This window comes from Blennius ocellaris (genome assembly GCF_963422515.1).
Source record: "Blennius ocellaris genome assembly, chromosome: 6".
Taxonomy (NCBI): domain Eukaryota; kingdom Metazoa; phylum Chordata; class Actinopteri; order Blenniiformes; family Blenniidae; genus Blennius; species Blennius ocellaris.
In genome coordinates this window covers 13414029-13435209 of record NC_137655.1, presented here as the reverse complement: position 1 = coordinate 13435209, position 21181 = coordinate 13414029, and the positions used below count along the sequence as shown (strand labels likewise).

The 21181-nt window shown below is 38.6% G+C and overlaps 1 protein-coding gene across 1 annotated transcript; it reads left to right on the top strand.

The window, feature by feature from the left end:
- The first annotated feature begins 2276 nt into the window (after positions 1-2276).
- On the top strand, positions 2277-19818 carry kansl1l (KAT8 regulatory NSL complex subunit 1-like). Its single transcript, XM_080498173.1, has 15 exons — positions 2277-2400; positions 3595-4753; positions 8502-8640; positions 9291-9443; positions 10186-10277; positions 10759-10924; positions 12349-12490; positions 12798-12866; positions 13603-13664; positions 15615-15724; positions 17148-17220; positions 17307-17410; positions 17761-17878; positions 19040-19245; positions 19521-19818. The coding sequence occupies exons 1-15, from the start codon at positions 2352-2354 to the stop codon at positions 19585-19587; spliced, it is 2709 nt and encodes a 902-aa protein (XP_080354299.1). The 5' UTR covers positions 2277-2351; the 3' UTR covers positions 19588-19818.
- Positions 19819-21181: the final 1363 nt, after the last annotated feature.

The following is a 21181-nucleotide window of genomic DNA, read 5'->3' as shown; positions in this document are numbered from 1 at the left end:
GTGACTGATGCATTCGCTCTTGTAGAGATGATGCATGACGTCAAAGCGCTCACTTATAACAATTATACACATACTGAACATAAAGAGGAAACGTTTTACAAAGGTCTCACATGCTTTATCATCACCCAACTTTTTGTCCTCCTTGGTTTCTGGACCATGATGGTTTCCAGCTTTTCCACGGTCCACTACCTGCAGAGACACATGAGAAGTATGGCAAAGAGTGGCGGCCGCCTCACCACTCCATTGTACCGAAGTCAGATGATAGTCGCCATCACTGGGATTGTGCAAGGACTGGTCAACATCTTATTCTATGCTCACTATGCCGGTCTGTCACTCATCTATTCCGTCTTCACAGAGAATGTATTGAACACTCAGGTATGTTTGACAGTCATCACAGTGTACTTCTCAAGTAGCACAGTCATTCTGGGCATCGGTCAGGCCACAATCAGGCAAAGTGCAGCTGTAGTGTTGAAGGCACTGAAAGCACGATGTGTTCTTGGCATGGCAGCTCATGATGTGACATCACACTCCAGCTCCAACTGACATTATGTGGAATAGTTAAACTGTTGACATGATTTAAGTCGTTTCTGTAGCGTGTGAACTTAATTAATTTAATTTCATGTTGTACATGCAACTTAAAAAATGTGGTGTGTGCAATCGTATAACTGTGTCCCATGCATAATATATTGTCTGTATCCTAAATATATTAATTTGTGATTTGTTGTGTGTCTTTTTTTTTTGCTATTAGAATTAACTACTGCAATTTCTTTTTATTTTTGTCATGCCGCATGTTGACCAATTTCATGATGGGATTTTCATGTGACACAAATGACTCAAGGATTCTTACACGGCAACTTGTTGGAAAAATTGTAAATCCGTGTGAGTTCAAATGTCAGATGCATGAGATGTTTTTTTTAGCCCACTGGGGTGTCTTTTATACTACACTTATATAAGCTGAAGTATTGTTCTTTCGAATAGGCTTATAAAGTCGATTTTCGTTCCACTATCAGTTTCACAGAATTTTACTCCTCGTTTGCATTGATGTACAAATTACATTTATCAACCATGAACGATTGTCATTAAGTACACCTGTTATATAAACACTCTGAAATGTATGAGTAATTAAATATTGGTGTTTTCATTCACTCCCTTTACTTTTTCTTTCTTCATATCAAATTGTGCATTTAGGCTATACTAAGTGATGAATTGCCACATTCAGCTAAGTGTTATTTTGATTGAAAGAGTAGATTTCAAATACTTCTCCCACAACCGTGGGTATATAAGTACAGTATTCAGAATCCGGTTAGAAATCCTAAATATGGACAACAATCATTTAGGACTGTAAATGAATTTGCACTCTGTGGCCAGCAGAGGTCAAACTATTCAAGATGTTCCCTTCACAACTATCGGACACCTGATAGTTTAATTTAAAGTTATTCTTAAACCCTACGAATTGTATAAAACCGCCATTAATCAATGTTTCTATTTTACACTGTGGACTTATGAAGATATTTTAGAATTTTGCATCTGTGGTCTTTTCAATTTTTAAATCAAAATGTCTACAATTACAATTACCATTACATTTCTTACTCAATTATGGCGAAAGTAGGTTTAAAAAATATTCTTGCAAAAGTGCATTTACCAAAACTGCTTATACAAATAAAACACCTAAGTTAAAAGCATTTATCATGTGTATTGTATAATTTCTGGCGTTCATTAACAACAGTGATAAAAACATTTTTTTTCACAGGATCTAGTTAAAAAAAACGAGACAGCCCTTTCTTACATAACTTATTCATGTTGATCAAGCAAGATCTTTCTTTGTTTAAACTGAGTATTTTTTTTTACATGAATAATAAAATCCCATTAATTTTGTCTTTGTATATAGCCATTCCATGGGTATTATAGTGGTTGAAGTTTTGAACTACAGAATGAAATACAGTCTAGATAAGATCTTTTTCTGGGTGTGAATGAATTTAATAAAAATCCCAATGTTTGGGGGAAAAATCATATTTTTTTTAAATATTTTAAATACTAGATACGACTTTATTGTTGATTTCACAGATTCAAATAAGTTGAATTTACTCCTCGGATTTATTTTTCACAGTGGACAATCAGAAAAAGGAAAATAAACTAAACATGTTTGAGTCGCTCAGAGCATAGAAATGTCCCAGCTTGTGTTTGGGACATGAAGGCATCAGCAGTGGGATCCATCCCCTCGTCTGTCAGAATCATTTCGGTCTCCGGTGCTGCTGCTGTTCTGCTGCGGTGGAGGAGGAAGAACGAGATGACGGCAAACCACACTGGAACTCACGGTTTCCTGGAGGGAAATTAATTGATTGTCACTCTCTATGGCAAATCGGACGTATTGGAAAAAGCAACGGTTTACCTCCTTGTCAGGTGAGTACGGATTTCACCGTGGACGTTACGTTTTCGTATAACTAAGTTCGTATTTAACGGCTAACTTATCTGCATTTTCCATATTTGATTAGAGCAACTGACATTTAGTTTGCCAAACTAACCCGTAGTATATTTTTTTTCAAATATTTTGCTCCTATTACATGTCTTCAAGTCGGAGCGCCTGTAATTGGTTTTTTCAGTTCTTACTCCCTAATGATACTGTTAAATGCAATAGCTACCTGTGAATAACTCAGAATTTATTTAGGGATAAATCGTAAAGCTACTTGATATATCTACCTGTTCTTAAATTCATTAATAGTTAGGATGTGTACACACAGCTGACTTTACTGTGCACTAACGATTGAGCCCTTAGTAGGAACCTGCACGGCTTAACAGTTGGTAGTAATTCATATTTAGTTCGTATTTAATGATTATAATTGTCAGTTGCTCAGATTAAATATGGAGACTGTGCATAAGTTAGCATTTAAATACGAACTCATACTAAATACGAACGACTAGTAACAGTTGAGCCGTGGACGTTACGATGGTGAAAGTATATTAATTAAAAATACAAGGCACTATTGTGACACTGAATCTGTGTTGCGCATGCGCATAACGGTTTACTACTGCTTATTTGCAAATTAAAATTACTGAAGGCTAGTAAAACTGTTGAAATATCAACTTTACCAAATGTATTTATTCAAAAACTAACCCCTTTGAAGAAGATGCAACTTTCTACTTTCTTTCTTCTTTTTCTTTTTCCTCTTTTCCTTAATGCTTGTTTGGTTTTCGTGTTGACATTATGTCACTACAAAGAAACATTTTGAAAAAGCAAAAACAACATCTAATTGGCTGTCAGTGTAACACTGCTCACAGTAAAGCTGACTTGGTAAATATATAAAATACAGATCTGAATGTAAGAAACGGCATTAGATGAAGGTTCATAGATCTGATGTATGATTAGTATTTAATCAGATCTGCAACTCGTAAAATAACCCTAGTAGATGCTTTTCAAGGCAATGTGTAATTTTTTTCCCCCAGTCTTTCTCAATAATTTTATCAGTGTCATTTTGCCCCTTTGCAATGTTTCATTGTTCGTATTCTTGTTTTAACTGCATTGCTGCTATATTTTATTAGAGTAAGTTGGCATTGGTAGAAAAAAAATCAGCCAACCTGTGTTCTTCTTCCTGTCAGATCCTTTTAAAGCACAGTGTGTGAAGCATCCTGCCAACACTGTCTTCAGCATCAGGGGTTCACACAGGGCTATGGCCCCAGCCCTGACTAAAATCCTGAATAATCGCCATGGGCTCCTCCTGTCCTCACCTCCTGCCCCCGTCAGAACTGTCTCAAATAAGAGAGCCATGTGCATTGCCGAGCCGGAGCCTCACGCAACATTGACGGAAGATGGAGACCTGCAGACGGTGTGGCCGAACCTTTCCTCATTTCAGTGTTTGGAGTCCTGTTCCCATTTGAGCCTCTTGAATGTCAGTGTCAACCCGGTGCTTTCTCCATGTCGGAAGGCATCTGCCAACAGCCAGTGTGAGACAGACTCTCTGCCTAGTCACAGTTCCCTCGTCCAGCGCTTTTCTTTTAATAAAGGCCAAAGAAATGTTCAAGCAGTGTGCTCGGCCTTCCCAGGTGTACCAGGCATGTTTTTACCCCCTGCTCGTGAACACAATAGCCAAGAGGCTGGTGTGCAGCGTGAACAGAGTGCTGCTCCTGAATGTAGGCCAGATGGTGGTGATGTGCATTATTCCTCTCTTACCTTCAGCAGTGTTTATCCTTTGTATTACCATGAGGACATTAAGTCCCAGAGCTCCGGTCCCTTGTTTGCAAACCCAGCTCCACCAACACAAGTGAAACAAGTGGCTGGGGCTGGCTGTCCTCCTTCAGCTCCATTGCAGCCTTCTATTGGTTGGAGGACTCCTGATCAGCTGGCATCCACAGCTGGGGTGCAGGATGCTCTTGAGGAACAGCTGTCCAGACAGCCAGGGCTAAATGATCGAGCTGGGAAGCTCCAGAGGAGACTGCAGGGCCTGCTTGGAGAACAAGTTGTGCGACACTGCAGTCGGCAGCTGGAGGGACTGAAAAGGAACCCTCAACATGGAAAGGTCTTTCTTGGCGTCTTGGCCCCAGCAGGCCCCGATGTACTACCTCCACAAGTACGCATCGTACCACCATTTGATGCAAAAGAGCAGTCCAAACATTTGGGTTTCTTCAGCGAGGTGGAAGAGTTTAGCCACCGCAGCCAGCTGGTGCTAAGTGACCTGCAGACGGCCCTGGACTCTGAAGCCACGGCCAACAGCAGCTCAGATGAGGAACCAGAGGAGAATGGTGGCAGGACTCCACCCATGTGAGTAACCATGTCCAGACTTCTTTCCACTTATACAATGCAATGTCATTCAGTAGATCACCATGTCAATAATAATACTTTCAGTTTATCTTGAGATTGTGAGGCGGCTTCATTTTGGCATACTCATGCGACCGATCCATTTTTAAGGTTCTGTGGTTGTTGATTAAGCTTGACTGCAGGTTTCTAATGTTTCGCATTAGTCATCTACATACAACAATGAGAACATGAAAAGGCCCTCTCAGTATAATGCTGTCCGCCTACACTCCACCATAAGCTATAATCTAAAAAATGATTAGATAATCAGATAATCTCAATTAAAAGCACAATTAATACCTTTCTTTAAAGACCGAATGTATGGCAGTGCTGTTTGACTGGATCATATTGTACAAATGTACCCAGTAAAGAAGTCAGTAAGCATTAAGCTGCATGGTTTTTGGGCTAATATTCAAAATAATTGGTATAAAATGTTTGTGTTTTACAAGCTGTATGTCCAGCTTGCCTAATAGAGAACACTGCTTTTCAGAAAAAAACATTTTTACACTTTTTTTTTTTTTTTTTTTTTTTTTAGTTTTGTACTGCTTTATCTGTGCTTCCCCCCCCCTCCAGGTTTGTGTGTTTTAAGAAAATGAAAACAAGTCGGATTATTTTTGTGAAATGAAGCAGTTGCTTGTGAAAACAAGACCACACAAGACTTGGAACCACATATTTGACTTTTTAAGGTCAGATAAATGTAATCTTTCCAGCTTCAGATTTTTAGGTATTCTGCTGAAAGCGAATGTAAAAAATTCCACAAATGCAGCTGCCATCCCATTGCCAATGCAATTGTTGTACTTTTCTTGGATTTGGCTTGTTGGAATGTAGCTGCTTTTCAGCTGAAATCTCTGGCCTTGTTTTCATTCACAGAGGTGGATTCCCCACTCTCGGCATCCAGTTAGTTCAAGGTATTGAAAAGAAAGCGTTCGTACTTTCTATGCTATTTAAAAAAAAAAAAAAAAGGTATCATACAGAACTACAATTGGCAAGAGTGACACAAGAGATCATTGCTCAGTTTTGTACGTCAGGCTTTGGAAAGTCAGCTGTGTGGGTGTGTGAGATCCACAGTGCCTCCACAGTGTTAGTTGTTATGCTTGGCCCTCAGTGCAGTTTACAGTGCAGGCTGTTGTGAGTACAAGTTCGGTCCTCCCTGCCGTGGAGAGTGTTATGACATTTTTTTAAGCAATGCTCATACCTTTCTCTTTCCATGGTGCAGTCATCACACATTCAACTGACTCAGCCGCTCTCTTTACCCACAGGGTAGGAAATAAACACCAGGTTTATAGCAAAACTTCACAGCCTTTCTGTGGCATTGTGCTACAGCTCCTGCTCTTCCTGGAGAGAGTGCTTTTGAAGTGATATGCTTCGTTTCTTGCTAAAGGGGCAGCAATATTTTCTCAGATGTAGGAGGGGGGAAAAAATGCAAACAGATATATTTTTGGCACAGACACTTGACGGTGTCACCTTTTTATAGGAAAAACTGCTCTCTACACAATCAGTGCTCTATGTGATGTTCTGTAACCCCTTTAAAAACCAGGACATCCCAATTGAGGGGTCAGAATGAAAGATTAAAAAAGAGGCACTCATCATGTAAAAATCGAATCATCTTACGTATGAAAGTGAACTAAAAAAAAACCTCAACGCCAAAAATATATAAAACATTCTTCCATGGTCCAAGCAACTGCAGCACCAACCAATTGATTTACCAAATACAAAACTCCACGTAGCAAAAATTTGTCAATCCACTCACCACATTTCCAAAGTTTGCGCCCTGCCACTGTGTTCCACACAAATTCTTCAACCAAATAAAGCACACTCCACAGATTAGGTTGTGATTGTTGGCCTGTGTATCATACAAACTGCTGTTGTTTGTACAATGAGTACAATGAGGGTTTTTTTTTTTTTTTTTAAGAAAGATGTAGCTTTTTTATTTGGGTGGCTTTTTTCTATGCATTTTTGCAATGCACTTTGTATGTGTCTGTGTTCGTATGTGTGTGTGCACTTGTTTGGTTGTCTTAGAAGTGTCAGCTTGCCCTTTGTCCGAGTCTCATCTCCTCCTGTACGTAACAATGCCGTGCGCTCCATCTCTAAACCTTCCCTCGGGACTTTATATGCCAAGTTGCTTCTCAAAGAGAGCAGCTCCTTCCTGGGGAGGGGATTGTTCATCGGTGTTCGTTAGAAAATGTGGAACTAGTAAGACTTTATTATTATGGCTGTGAACTTGTAAAGCAGTGGTTTGGCTTTTTAAACCACTTGTTCGCATGACTTCAGTTCTGTTTTGGTAGCCGTCTTTAAATATAGAGTATGGGAGTATTTGTGAATGGCACACCCAAAAAACCTATTGCCTTTGCAAGAAATAAGCAGATCAAGCAGAAACACTGCAGCTTTTACTTAACAATATACATATTGGCAGTATAACTAATGTATTTGTGTGCAGTTTTCAGACCTCCATATTAATAGGTTTAAAGCAGCCTTTCTCTCCCTCTGTCCTTGTCTCGCCTAATGCAAGGCAAATATTCCTGGAATTTTCTCATTATACAGTTGGAAGGAGCCGGAGGGCAGCCAGGTCTCATCATTGTCTGTAGAGGAAAGAGTGTGCCTACTATTAAAAAAAAAAAAAAAAAAAGATATTATATCAGGGTTGAGTGAAAACTCGGTTAAAAGCCAATTATTGGTCCCCACTTTTAGCTCTGAGTTTAAATTTTTCACAACCATGAACTCTGTGGTCTTGTGTTCAGGCAGGCAAACTAAATTTGAAGTATATGACTGAACATGGTAACAGTGGAATAGCGGCCTCATGATATCAAAGGGTTTGGAAAGTACTGTGTGTGGCTACTCGCTGACCAGCTTAACCTTTCCCTCTCCTACATCCTACATCAGAGTGTTTGATGTGGAGATCCCTCCCTGTCCCAGCCAAGGTCCAACAGCACTGCCATAGCAACTATTGCCCTGCTGAAGTCAGCCAAACACACACACACGCACACACACACACACACACACACACACACACACACACACACACACACACACACACACACACAGACGCAGAAAGAAGATAAATGCTAACTGAACAGTCTTGTGCCATGGAAACACACACACACACACACACACACACACACACACACACACACACACACACACACACACACACACACACACACACACACACACACACACACACACACACACACACACACACACACACACACACACACACACACACACACACACACACACACACACAAATCAGCAGTGATTTCTTCTGTGGCCTAGATAGGCTTTTGTGCTTTAGTAAAAATTCACCCCCTGCTGTGAAGATGCTAAACAATTTACATGCCACACAACAACATGGCTGGGTAAAATAGGCCAAATGTAGGCAAAGCTTCAGGACAATTTTCTAAACTTATTGTTACGCTCTGTCTTTGTAGGTTTATTCTAGTTCCTCTTCTCTTTTTGTGTCACTGCTCCCCCTTGGTAATATTCACACATTTCTTCCCCTTATCAAGAATTTCCATTGGTGAATATTTAGGCTTTCATTTAGTTGTGTTACCACATCGAGTATCCTGATATGTTTACTTATTCTGGCTAAGATCCATGAATCTCGACTTCTTTTCTTGTGGTGTTCTGAAGTGGATGTAACATTGTAGTGCTAAGACTTGGTTGTAAATGTTTGTCATGCTGTCATCTATCACACTGCCCTTCATTCCAAAATCAGCAGCACCTGTGAGAAGCAGTGGCTGGAAGAAAGAGCAGAGCTGGGCAGCAGATGGAGCTGGTTGGAAATACAAATAACAGAACTGGAAGGGAGAATACAACAACTGCACGAAGTCCACAAACGCATACGCTCCAACAAGGTGAGCTAAAAGTCAACTACCTATGTCGGTTGACACCTACTAACTAATTGATGGGCTTCTGTTATATCATGATACCACAAGCCGAGTTTATATGAAATAAGGTTGACCTGTTATCCACATAGATCACCACCCACAGTTAGGCATGCATGCAAAAGTGTGAATTACTGTTTTACTGATTTTGCTGCTATTTAATGCAATACATCTTCGGTCAGAAAGGTTCTGGACTTGCTGGGACCTGCAGGTGGGGAAGTGTTGGTCTTTAATTTTTTTTTTTTTTGGCAGCTGAAGAGTGAATAATGCTCCAATCAATAGCTGACAAAATGTTAGAACTTGATTCGGCTTGATTTTTCTCATCAGTCCGACCATTCCACGGTTTTTCCAATGATCGCGAAAATATTTTAATCCATATTCAGTTACACCCATACTGTTTTGTCAAAAGGAAATATCCACTGCTTACTACCATATTCACATGAAAGGAAATCATACTTTTCTTTGAAGGTTTAGATATCAGTCACAGTGCATATTACAGCTTCATGAATCAGAGTGGAAATATCCAAAAGAAATGTGGCACAACCACCATGGTTGGCTGGTGATGATGAATTAAACTGATAATGGCTTAACTTGTGTTATTATTGTGTGCTTTTTCTTAGTGTGGTGTGGTGCTTGCAGATTCCCAGCCGCACACTGACCGGCAGGTAAAACAGTCCTTAATGAAGGGGATTACAGGTTTATCCTGCGCGGGTTCTGATGCAGACAAAGAAGCCTGCAGCCCGAGGCGCCTTCTGCACAACATAGAAAGACAGGTAAATGGACGGACTGATACACACACACACACACCTGCATAAGAAGGCATTAGAGAGAAATTAAGAGGATTACAGATTGGTAATTTCATACACTTGCCAGGAGATTATCCTGTTGTTTCTTATCTTTATTTTGAGTGTTTTATTTAAACCCCACTACAGATTAATAAGTCTGTAATGTTATGACCCAGTGTTAGTGGAAGGATAAAATGAATAAATTACAGTATGCTTAGTACTTGGGTTGTATGTTATTATGCTACATTAAAGGCTCCTGGTGGAATGAATGAAATCCTGGTGTTCAGCACTGTATATCCAGAGATACACAGCTCAAAGCACACATTGTATATGAGACCGCTTTTACTAAAAAAAAAAAAAAACAAGCCCAAAAAAAATCGTACTTTTTGCATATGCAAGAATAAATCCTCTGAGGAAAAAAAATAAAGAATGTTTTCTTTACCTTTTTAAAAAAAAAAATTCTACTTTTTTTCTTTGGTCACATTAGTTAGAAATAATCATCCACACTCATTGAACACAACACTACAATTGAGCTGAAAAAGACCTTTGAGGTGGTGAGTAAACATAATTACAAACATTACAATGAATTCAAAATACTGTCAACACAGTGTGTGTACTTTGGTCGTCACCTTCCTTTCATTTAGAAAAAAGAAATGTTGATTTATCTACAGCTTTTGTTTTGCTGAACTAATTCCTAAAGGGTATGTGTGCGTGTGTGTGTTTATTGCAGAGTGCCATTGTTAACAGTCTGATGCTACCGCTCAGCTTTTCACCGCTCTTAAAACAGCCAACCAGCCGGAAAGGCAAGAGGACCGTCACCAGGTAGAGAATATGACAAGAATCTTTGCTTTAATGAGCAGAATTTAAAGGATGTGTTCCCAAATTTTACTCTTAAAATGTTTGTGGAAAAAAGAAAAGCTCAGACCACAATAGAAGACAAAATGTTCCTTTCAAGCAGGTTGAATTTAATCATTTGGACTACACATTTTGTATACTTTTTGCACACAGAAACAATTGGTGAATTATTGCTGAAAGCATGCTTCCTCACATAATATATTAATAAAACAGCTTGTTTCTCCCATCAATACTCCACTCATCTCTTCCGTTTGCCTTCATTTAACTCCCTCTGTTTGGCTGTGAAAGCCACATGAATAAAAAGCATTCTGTTTGTTTATTCATGTACACTAACAAAGGAGTCCAAGTGAGTGTCATCAGTTTGTACTGTTACTGGCAAACATCTTAAGAAACGTATGGCTTGAAAAAACCCTGACAATCCATGGCCTCTTCTGATCTGCTCCTGCAGTGGTCAGAGAGGAGACGTTTTATTGCCCAAGCGCTGTCAGAGACTGACCAGCAGGAGGCTCTTCAAAGCAGATGTGTCAGGCGGGTGTGCCCGTACCCGACCTCTGGCCTCTTGCGACAAGCCCAAACTATTCATGTTCGACTCACACAACTCCAGCAGCCTACTGGTAGGTCATATGTAGATGCAAGTGAATCCTTCAGTTTAAGTCATCTTAACTCCATGTACTATTCAACCAGGGTTTGATTTATGGACGGTATGTTTCTAACCATGGGGCGGGAAGAGTAAAAGATTGGATCTCCAACTGTTGGGGTCCTTTGTATACGATAAAGACGTATTCGACTTCTTGCAGTCGCGTTCATTATCAATGGATTCATTCAGCATAAACAGTTTCTTGTGATTGTGACATGTAGGAACCATGCAGAAATTACTACTTACCGTGAAGGAAAGTATATGTGCAGTGTGTGAGTTTGGTCGACTGAGTTTCTCTGTGAGGAATCTTCTGTTTTATTCGAAGTTGAATTTCGAGAAACCTTTATTTGTCTAATCTGCTGATTATCTAGCTAAACTAAAACACCCCCCAGAAGAGGAGATGCGTAGGGATCCTCGTGATTAGTCAGTTGCACAATGAGACATTCATGCATTAATTGATCAGCACAAGATGTATTAGATGATCCGACGAATTAGTATTTTTGTTCTTGTATAAGGCCCCTTAACCGTTCTGCAGCCACTTGCGACATAGTTGGATGTGAAGTCAGAGATATATCCTCCCACAAACCCAGAACAGTACTTTCCTCCTTAATATGAAAACAAGGCAGCATGCAGGCTGGGTGAGGAAAGATACTGAAGTTTCAATTCCAGGCTCAGTTTATTTCCAATTATGTGCCTGCTGCTTGCACAGCATCCACTGGTATCGGTGTGTGAATTTCTGTGTTAAAATGCTTTAGATCACTAAAAACGGCAAATACCATAAATACACTGTTTGTAGTATAGATACATTTTGCCTGCACATTACAAATTGAAAGGCTGATGATAGTTGTCTGATTTATTACCATTACTCATGGATTTATGTGAAGCTTAGTTTCAAAGCAACTTGGTCTCGGGCAGGCATTAGCGCTGGAATGTCATATCTCTAAAATAGATCCTCCAAATTAAACAGGAATTAATGTTAAAAGCCGGACACCTGCTTTTAATTAAACGATAATATCTTGTGGGGTAAACAGAAGGTAGAATGTTAAAGGTCCAGCGTTGGCTAATCAGACAGTAGTTTTCACAACCTTCATGAACTCGAATCAAAAGTTCGAACTCACATTTCCATTTCCTTACAGTTTCAAATATCAGGATGCTTTTGGAGCCCTGACACCAGATTATTGATAGACTTTTTGGCTGCACACTACTTATCTGAATATGCCAGAGCTCATGGCCATTGTGTAGACCGCCACTGTTGTATTTTAACCTGATTAAAGTATTTTAATGAGTGTGCTCTTAATATTTCAACCAAGCATTAAAGTAAAACAAAATCGATATCGTTTGAAGACACTATAAACAATGCACTGCTGATACATTCTTCTCTTTCTTGTTTTCCTGCTCTAGGACTCGACAAACTCTGCATCGACCCTGTCCTTTTGCCTCATGCCATCTTCCTGGTCATGTCGCTCTTCTTGTGATTCCGGAGTCTTGTGTTCTGATCTGGACTGCAGCAGCGTCTCCCCTTCATCGACCTCCAGATCAACAGGTCATCCAGTTCTCTCTCTCTGTCTCTCTCTCTGTCTCTCTCTCTCTCCTTTACATTTGTCTTTATGAAAATTAATTTGTTTTAAATAAGTAAATAGTCACATGCATAATTTAATGAGGCCTTGGAAGCAAGCCTTTACTACATCTTCGTTCCTCATATATGGAAAACGCACTGACAATACGCCCTTACCCGGCAAGATCAGGCTGTGTTATAAGCAAGTGACTAACAGTTTAAGATTTGCTTGTTAAAACGTGCACAAGGCTTATTAATCCCATCCCAACTCACCTGTGTCTCTTTGTTCTCATAGGTCGGACTCCGCAGATTCAGACAGAAAAGAAGAGAAGAAAAAGAACACGCCTCTTCAAAGTGGTAGAATGTACGTACATTATGGCGTGGTGACATCAGGTTGCAGTTATATTGTTTGTCTGAATACCAGAATGTAGCATAAGGAATTGCCCCAAATATTTGAACTCTTTAAAACATCAATGTACCTAAAAAAAAATAGAAATGTTAATCTCAGTTTGAATTTGAGTCGGTGTGAATGAAAATTTTTATATTGGCATTTATATATAATAGGATGTCATAGTGTCAACCAGAACAAAACCCTACATATTACATAATTATTAGCAAATAAAGTTACCTTAATTGAATGATTTCCTGCCAGTATGTTTGTATGATAATCACAACCCAGGATGGAGAACCAGCATCCTGCTCTATTATGAATTTACAAAAATAATTCCTCCAAGTATGACTTCTTAGGGGTATCCATATTTTCAAAATTATACTCCTTGACATCTAATTGTACTTCTTTTCATTTATTTTTACATTTTAAAGTTCAAATACATCAATCAGTTGTACGGATTGCATGAAAGTCATGTTTTACCTGAACAAAGCAGAACAAAAACAAAACGGCACCTGTCTGAATGACTGGAGGATCATTACAAATCTGTTTTTGCTTTAGGAATTTCTTGATGCCAGTAGATGTTTGTTGACTATATTAGAATATTGCTATTGTGCTAAGAAGATGTGATTTCATTCAATATGCACCATTTTAAGTTTGTTTTATATTAGACTCTGATATACTGTATATGCATCTATACATGTGCTTCTAGATGAAGAGGGCGATCAGGACCCGCTCTATGTCCCAGAAGATAATTCAGATGATGTGCTGACGGTAAGCTACATGTGTGCATCACACAAGCAGGCCTCATAATTAACATCACATGCCAAAATAGCTTTTATGCTGTTCATGTGTTCATCCATGTGATCATAAACTTGTCACCCGTGGTAGGCTATATAAATCAAATGCTATACGAGTACTATCACACAGCTGAATTTCAAATGCAATCACACTATGACCTCCAAGCTTCTCAATATGGTGCCATTGTTTATATCCAGTGTTGGGCAAGTTCCTTCAAAAATTTAATGTATATTCTTAGTTACTGTCATTTGAAAGTAATTAGTTAAATTACAATATCACTGTCTCTGGATTGTAATGCGTTTCACTATTTTCGTATTACTTTTGAGCTTCTTTCTCCAAAATAATCACAGAAATGTGACTAGGTATTCTAAAGGGCTTAAACATATAGTTTATTGCAGCTGATTATATGTTCAGCGGAGGGTGATGTAGCATAATGACTGTGAAGGCAAACAACTTCATATAATAGGACACAGTAAAGGCTCATCAGTAAAAATAACCATCACAAACGCAAAAGCAGACAAAGGATCAGAGTCGAGTACGTTACTATAGAGATGCAGCAAATATTTACAGTCGAGGTATATTCATATGAAACGCGACGGAGCAAAAGCCACCAAAATGTAACCTATAGTCTTAAGACACGACAGGAATGTCTGTATCTTTATGTTTCTATTCTTCTATTCTCCTTTAATTCAACGCCAGCTGAATAATATAATCCTTAAATTTCACACACAAGCACACGTAGTAGATATTGTACATAACTTTGCATGGCAAACAACACAAATAAAATATGGTTCATAGTTCCACAATGCAACAATTTGACCAAATACATGATATTGTCTAATTAAACTTGTACCAATAAACTGTTCAGACTGACGCCGTATTTACTGACAAATGAGAGGATACATAAACAGGCCGCCTTCTTACAAGGTTTCAGTGTTAATTGATTAATATAAATTAGGTTGTTTAAAGTGATGAAAAAGTATTTTTTTTTGGTCAAACCGCATGTTGTATGATCAGCGGGTGACCAGTAAAGGCTGCAGTGAATCTGGTAACACAGCAGTGAATACCACTGACATTATTAGATATTTTTGTAGCACCTGTCTTCGCTGTTGCAGCGGTTTGCAATTTGCAGGTGGTTCCTGCACACCGTCACACAGCCAGCTGCTGATAGAGAACAATGTGACTTCTGCTGCTACTTGAGATACAAATGAGCTTCTAGCATATTGCCTACCTCACACTGATGAGAAAGAGACGTCGTTGATGACGTTTTGTTAAACGGTTGATGCCGTAAGTCCGAATCTTTACAACTTCACTGAAGCGTATTTTTGGAAGTGGAGAGTTCCCTCGATGCCGCACACAGATTGTACTTGACTAGTGTGTTCTTGTCCTTTTACTCTGACAAAATTAATATAATAGGAATATGTCCATCTCACAAATGTAGAAATCGTGTCTGTCGCCGTCTTAGTGTACTATTCCAGCAGGAAATAACTCTTACTGGCAGATATTTTTTTTCCCCTGTCTCACGTTGTTTTATTAAATTCTTAAAAAATAAATAAATAAATCAGTTTGAAACCCACGGTAACTCACTATTACTTAGATTGCAACAAGTATATTATAACCCAAATGTTATTAGTAATGTGTTATATTACTGCATTACAATAAATGGTTACTGTAACTGTTACTTTTGTAGTGCATTACTCCCAACACTGCTTATATCCGCTTTTTAAAAATACAGATAATACCTCATAATATACTGTACTCACTCATCCCAAGTCAACCTTTGCACACTATGTGGAGCACTTAATGTGTATGCTTCCAATGTCATTGTCAATGCAGTCTGTCAATGTAGAGTGACATCAGACATATTAACACCTCTGAACTGTTTGTGAACTGTCGCTCTTCAACAACCACTTTTCCTTTTAGGGTTTTGTTCGTAGTCATCAGGGAGATAGCATGTACATCAACAGTGTACTCTTTCCCATGTCACTGACTAAAGCGGAAAAGCTACACTACAAAGAAATTGTGACTCCCAGGTAGGAAACATAACTGCAACTGATCATGCTCTGTGTCTTGATCATGACAGGACACAACAAACCTGCAGTAGATGATGTTTGCTCCAAGCTTTACTTTATCGTTTGTCTGAATCATGTTGCCACCGGAATGTATGTAGATCAACACTTAGTTGCTGAAGGACTTCTTTCAGTGTTTTGTTTGTGGCATTTGATGTGTTGAAATATAAATAGACACATTTAAACACATTTGTTTTTGCTACTGTTAAAAAAACAAGAGTGTCTGCGTATGAGTTTAAACACAGTGCAAAGGTGATGTTTTTCATTTGTTGATATGATTCTGGAATGTCGCTCCAACATTGGCTGAGAATTCTTTAAAAATTGTGATTCTAGTGGAATTGCAATTTTGTCATAATTTTACAGTCTCATAACTGGTCATAGCTATAAAAGTAACAAAATAATGTCACAATTGAACTGTATTGGGAAAAAATACAGTGATAGTAATTGAGCTAATTGAACATTTACTGTTAATTGTTACTTCAAAAAACACGTTTTTCAGATTAGGAATTGCTGGGTGGATCATGTGAATTATTATTACTTGATTAGATCAATACCGTTACACTGATCCATTCATCATCAATGGATTGCAAAATTACCGTAATTCCTGGACTATTAGCCAGTACCATTTCACACGCTTTGAACCCTACGACTTAAAACATGACAGAACTACTTTATGGATTTTTACAGGTTAATGAGCTTCATACCACCAATACATCAGTGATGCATTCAGGTGCATTATGTAACTCCGACCTTTCTTTTTTCTTTTTAAATTTGGTGGGTGCAGCTTATATTAAGGTGTGCTCAATAGTCCGGAAATTATGATATTTAAATTAATAACTATAATGCTTGACAGAATACATCTACCCTTAGGATGTTGAACGTCAAAGGTCTAATGTGTTGTATTTTAGTTCAATTGAAAATTAATATAACTTGAAATAATTTACAGAATAACATGCCAGCATTCCTGATGTGATCTCCAAGGCAGCTTTGTGATTTGCCGCCAGTATACATCCCTGAATTGACGGGTTTTCCAACCAGCCTCTGTCTGTTTAGTGCAAGTTTTGCACTACTTGATGGTGCATTGTGTCACTCAAAAAAGTATGGAGAGGTAACACAGCAATCCCGGGGCTACTACACAGTGGAATCATCTACAAGTAAACCAGGTGTTCTCTGTTTATCCACTGGTCCCTATCTGGGACGCTGCAGCAGCCAAACAAAAACCAAAAGACCAAAGTCTGACTGGTGCTAAAATAACACAACAGAACACAAACCTAAATCTTTGATTTAAAACAAAGACATGTCTTGAATTTTACGTAGTGCTCCTTTAAATCCTTTTAAAGTATTGTTTGCGATAGCTCCCATAAATGAAGTCTTGTCTGTCTTACAGGTGGCGTTTCGTTGAAACTGATTCTCTGTTGGAGCCTGTAAATAAGGCTTTCAGTGAGGACGGGCAGATAAAGGTTTATGACTATTATCATGGGCAATTCAGTTTTCATTCTGAATAATGATCACCTTCATTCTGTTTGTATGTGTATTGTTTCTACAGGTTGAGGATCTCAGTGAGGGAGTCTTTGCCCAGAGACACATGACTTTGGAGCGGAAGGAGAAATTACCCACGCTTTCCTGGGGCGAGAGAAAATATTCCCCAAGGTCGACACACACACACACACACACACACACACACACACACACACACACACACACACACACACACACACACACACACACACACACACACACACACACACACACACACACACACACACACACACACACACACACGCGCTTTAAAGATTATTCAGTGCACCTTTTGGTTATTATCTTGTGACGAAAGACTAAAACGTGTGAAGCACTACCCAAATGCTTTGAATTCTAAGCTCGCAAAGACTGCAGCTGTCACGGACTTGTTTTGGCTATCTTAATATATATATAAATATAGCCCATGTGAAAGTATGACTTTGAGAGATTTTTCATGGGGTATGCTTGTTTTCTCACTCCAGGTCAGGCAGCAGGCTATCAGGCAGTGTGGGTGGGATGTACACATCAGGAGAGGAAAGCTCTGTGGAGTGTTCTGCTCAGCTGGGTGCTGATGAACAGTCAAAGTCAGAGGAGCAGCTGGTAAGATCAAAAGCACCACATCTGAAGCCTCAAATCCCAAAATTGAGAATCTTGCCGTCTGCTGATCCAGGTGATACAAGAAGCAACTGATGCAGAGTCATATGCATCAAACGTCGACTGGCTGTGACGTTTGGTTGCTGTTTTAAGTGCCAATGAGACCCTGCTTACAGATTAATACATTCTGCTCATTTTTTTCTCACACAAGATGTTGACTTGGATATTCGAGGTGTATTGAGTAGGTTGAGTCACCTCAACCAGCAATCTCAACTTTTATCTTTCAGTCAAACGTCGTTTCTGTTGCACATTTCTGAAATGGATGATGGAGGATTCCATAATAGGAGCAACCCACAGAACAGATCTGTTGCTCGTTACATGACTGCATGTTACATGAACGAGCATCTGTTGGGATAAGATTTATTGCCAAGAAGCTTTCTTACAACAAAGACTTTAACTGGGGAACCACTGTACATCGTCATCAGAGGTCATTATCAAAATCAACTACAGCTGGGTCAAAGGTCAAAATGGCCAAACATCTCCTGTCACTAAAAAATCTATGTAAATCAATATGACAAAAAAAAAGTGATGGCAATGAAACAAATGAAGAAAGACCTAATAATTTAATATTTTGACTTCAGCCCTGAACATTGCTGGAAGAATATTTTTGTACCATTGCCCCAGACGATAAAGCAGCAGTGTTTCTACTGGAGTGGAATATAGAAAAATGATTCGAGTCGTTCCCGTCCATCTTCTGCTGAGCTATAAAAGCTTCGATGGGTTCTTGAGAGCCCACACAGATGCTCTTCTCCCTTCTTGCTTCCTCCAGTGGTGCTGTGATTGTGGCACTCTCTGCCACTTCGCTTTGATTGAAGAAAGAATGAGTCACCACTTAACCAAACCTTTCTAATCAACCTTCTCAACACCACCAATACACAAACCATGATTAAAACACAGTCTTTGAACCTTTTAAAATCGGTGTCCCACTGAGAAAATATGGAATTATGACCTTTACTACAGAAATGTGGACAGTTTCCCTATTCTTTGCTCGTGCATCATATTAAAAAAAGAAGAAAAAAAAAAGACCTATAATGATGAATTCTAGACAAAAACGAAGATGAATGCTTTTGCTGTTTTACATTATATGGCCTCTGTTTCTGCCGGCAGCCTCAGCCATCCTGGGAGCGACGAGTGTTTCCTTTAGACGATGAGGAAATTGCCTCTCTCTCTGATGAACGACATCACATCCCATCAGGGTGGACAGAGTCCACGTCAAACAACCCAGACCTCCTGCCAGATCAGACGTCTGGAGTTACACTGTCCTCTTGTGGCCAACACCGGAGCAGTACACCCAATCACAGTTTTCCATGCAGGTTAGGAATGAGTGGATTTCATAATTCGATACACATTTACTCTATGACTTGATACAATTGTATGGCTTGCTTTAAATGCATTTCCTTCATAATTTAATTCATAAATCATGTTTTTTTTTTTTTTTTACTTAAAAGTGTTTATGCATCCAGTATGTCAGTCATAGCATTTTGTTAATTTGTACAAGTGAATAAAAACATCGTAGTAGTCATGAATTAATTACCATGATGTATTATAATTAGAAACCGACCAAATAGTTTTCTATTTTCTTTCCCAGGTCTCCTCACATTGAGAACCTTGAGCAGAACATGTGCTCTGGACTCGGGCTTACTCTGAATATTTGAGCTATTCCACGATTATTGTTGTGATCTGTAATCACCCAAATACTTTTTAACAGAACTGGTTATTTTAATGTATTGCGACGTGTGTCACAGTAGTTTTAACTCACTTGTTAGCCACTGCAGTTCCAGCTACTATTTCAGGTTTTAATGCTAACAAGGTACTTACTGTATGTATGTAGACTAATTTGTATTTTTTTTTAAATGAAATAAAAATAAATTAAATTAAATTCTGTGTAACCCCATTGTAGTCAGCTCTGTATAGTGTTAGTAGTTTTGACATTTTTTGTACCAACAGATGTCTTAAAATGTCTGTATAGAAAATATATTTGCTTTTATAAAATGGTTACTTAATTTTTATTTGGTTTTTCATTTTATAATGTCATTTTATGTTGATGTTCTGACTTTTGTAATTAAAAAAAAAAAAGTTGTCAATAAGCATAAATATTCTTCAACATAGTGATTGTATTTATTGGCTGGTATTTTACAGTTTTCCACCTCATTTTCCAACTGGTGATCTGCCGAGAAGACATCAGTAACATGCGGTGCGTAATACAGACACACAAGAATGTTAAGTCAGGAATTCAAAAACACAAAACAACTTACATCTGAAGGTCACTATCCATGGATGCACTAATCTAAAAATAATTTAATCTGTTGAATTATAGCTTTCTAAATGCTCATAGGCTTTTATTTCAGCAATGTGAAGAATGTCTGCAACTCTTACCAAGGTTACTTAATTGAGATGTGATTTATCAATGCTAATGCAGGATGGACAAACTATTGAGGGGTCATTTCAGTGATTTTAGAGCATTAACATTCATGGAGGTCATTGCTTTTTAAGACCAACAGCTCACACTCGGACCCCGCATGCATCACCTCTTATAATGTCCTTCATGGCTACCAGGAGGCCTAATGGACAGATGGTGGCCAAGGTCATCCCTCTCATCTACATTTATGTAATTCGGTTGCTTTATCCAGGCATTGGGTTCCAGGAGTATGGATTTAGGAACCTCATTTAATAGAATGGATTTATGACTTAGAAATGGCTTAATCCAGGTAAGCTGTTCATGAAGCTATCCTTTCACATTAATTCAGATCTCAACTAAGATAAATCGTCCTTAAACATGATTCCTTCCATTTTTCTTACGAACCAGGGATATTTAATGGAATGAAAGCAGATGTAGACAAAATATTTCAAACAATTGATTGTTGCATTGTGGGTTCTGACCAGCAAAAGTAACATTTTGTGGTCAGATTTAGGGCCAATTTCTCCTGAAAAGACAATATAAACCATCCCAAGGAACAATCTATATATTTCTGTATTTTCTATTTATTAAGACTGACAAAAATAAGAAAGTATGTAGTTTGAAAACAGTCGGTCAGAGCCTTTCCCAGCTTCATTTTCCTTTCTTGTTAATGCTGGTAAAGTTAATTCAGAGTCAAAAATAAACATTTAAAATCACAAGGAAAAGTAAGTACATATAGAGACTTACCCCATACCAGTAGAATACATTTTGGTCTTAATTATGTGAAAAAGATTTTGTCCTGTTGTTTCAAGCGGTGAGGGAGAGGTTGTCTTCCACAGTTCTTCTATTTT

Bases quoted from the DNA above. Each gene is read 5' to 3' on its own strand.
- kansl1l (XM_080498173.1), top strand. From the start codon at position 2,352: ATGGCAAATCGGACGTATTGGAAAAAGCAACGGTTTACCTCCTTGTCA. The intron at 12,491-12,797 runs GTCATCCAGTTC...TTGTTCTCATAG, and splicing joins ATCGACCTCCAGATCAACAG to GTCGGACTCCGCAGATTCAG. The intron at 15,725-17,147 runs GTAGGAAACATA...TCTGTCTTACAG, and splicing joins AAAGAAATTGTGACTCCCAG to GTGGCGTTTCGTTGAAACTG.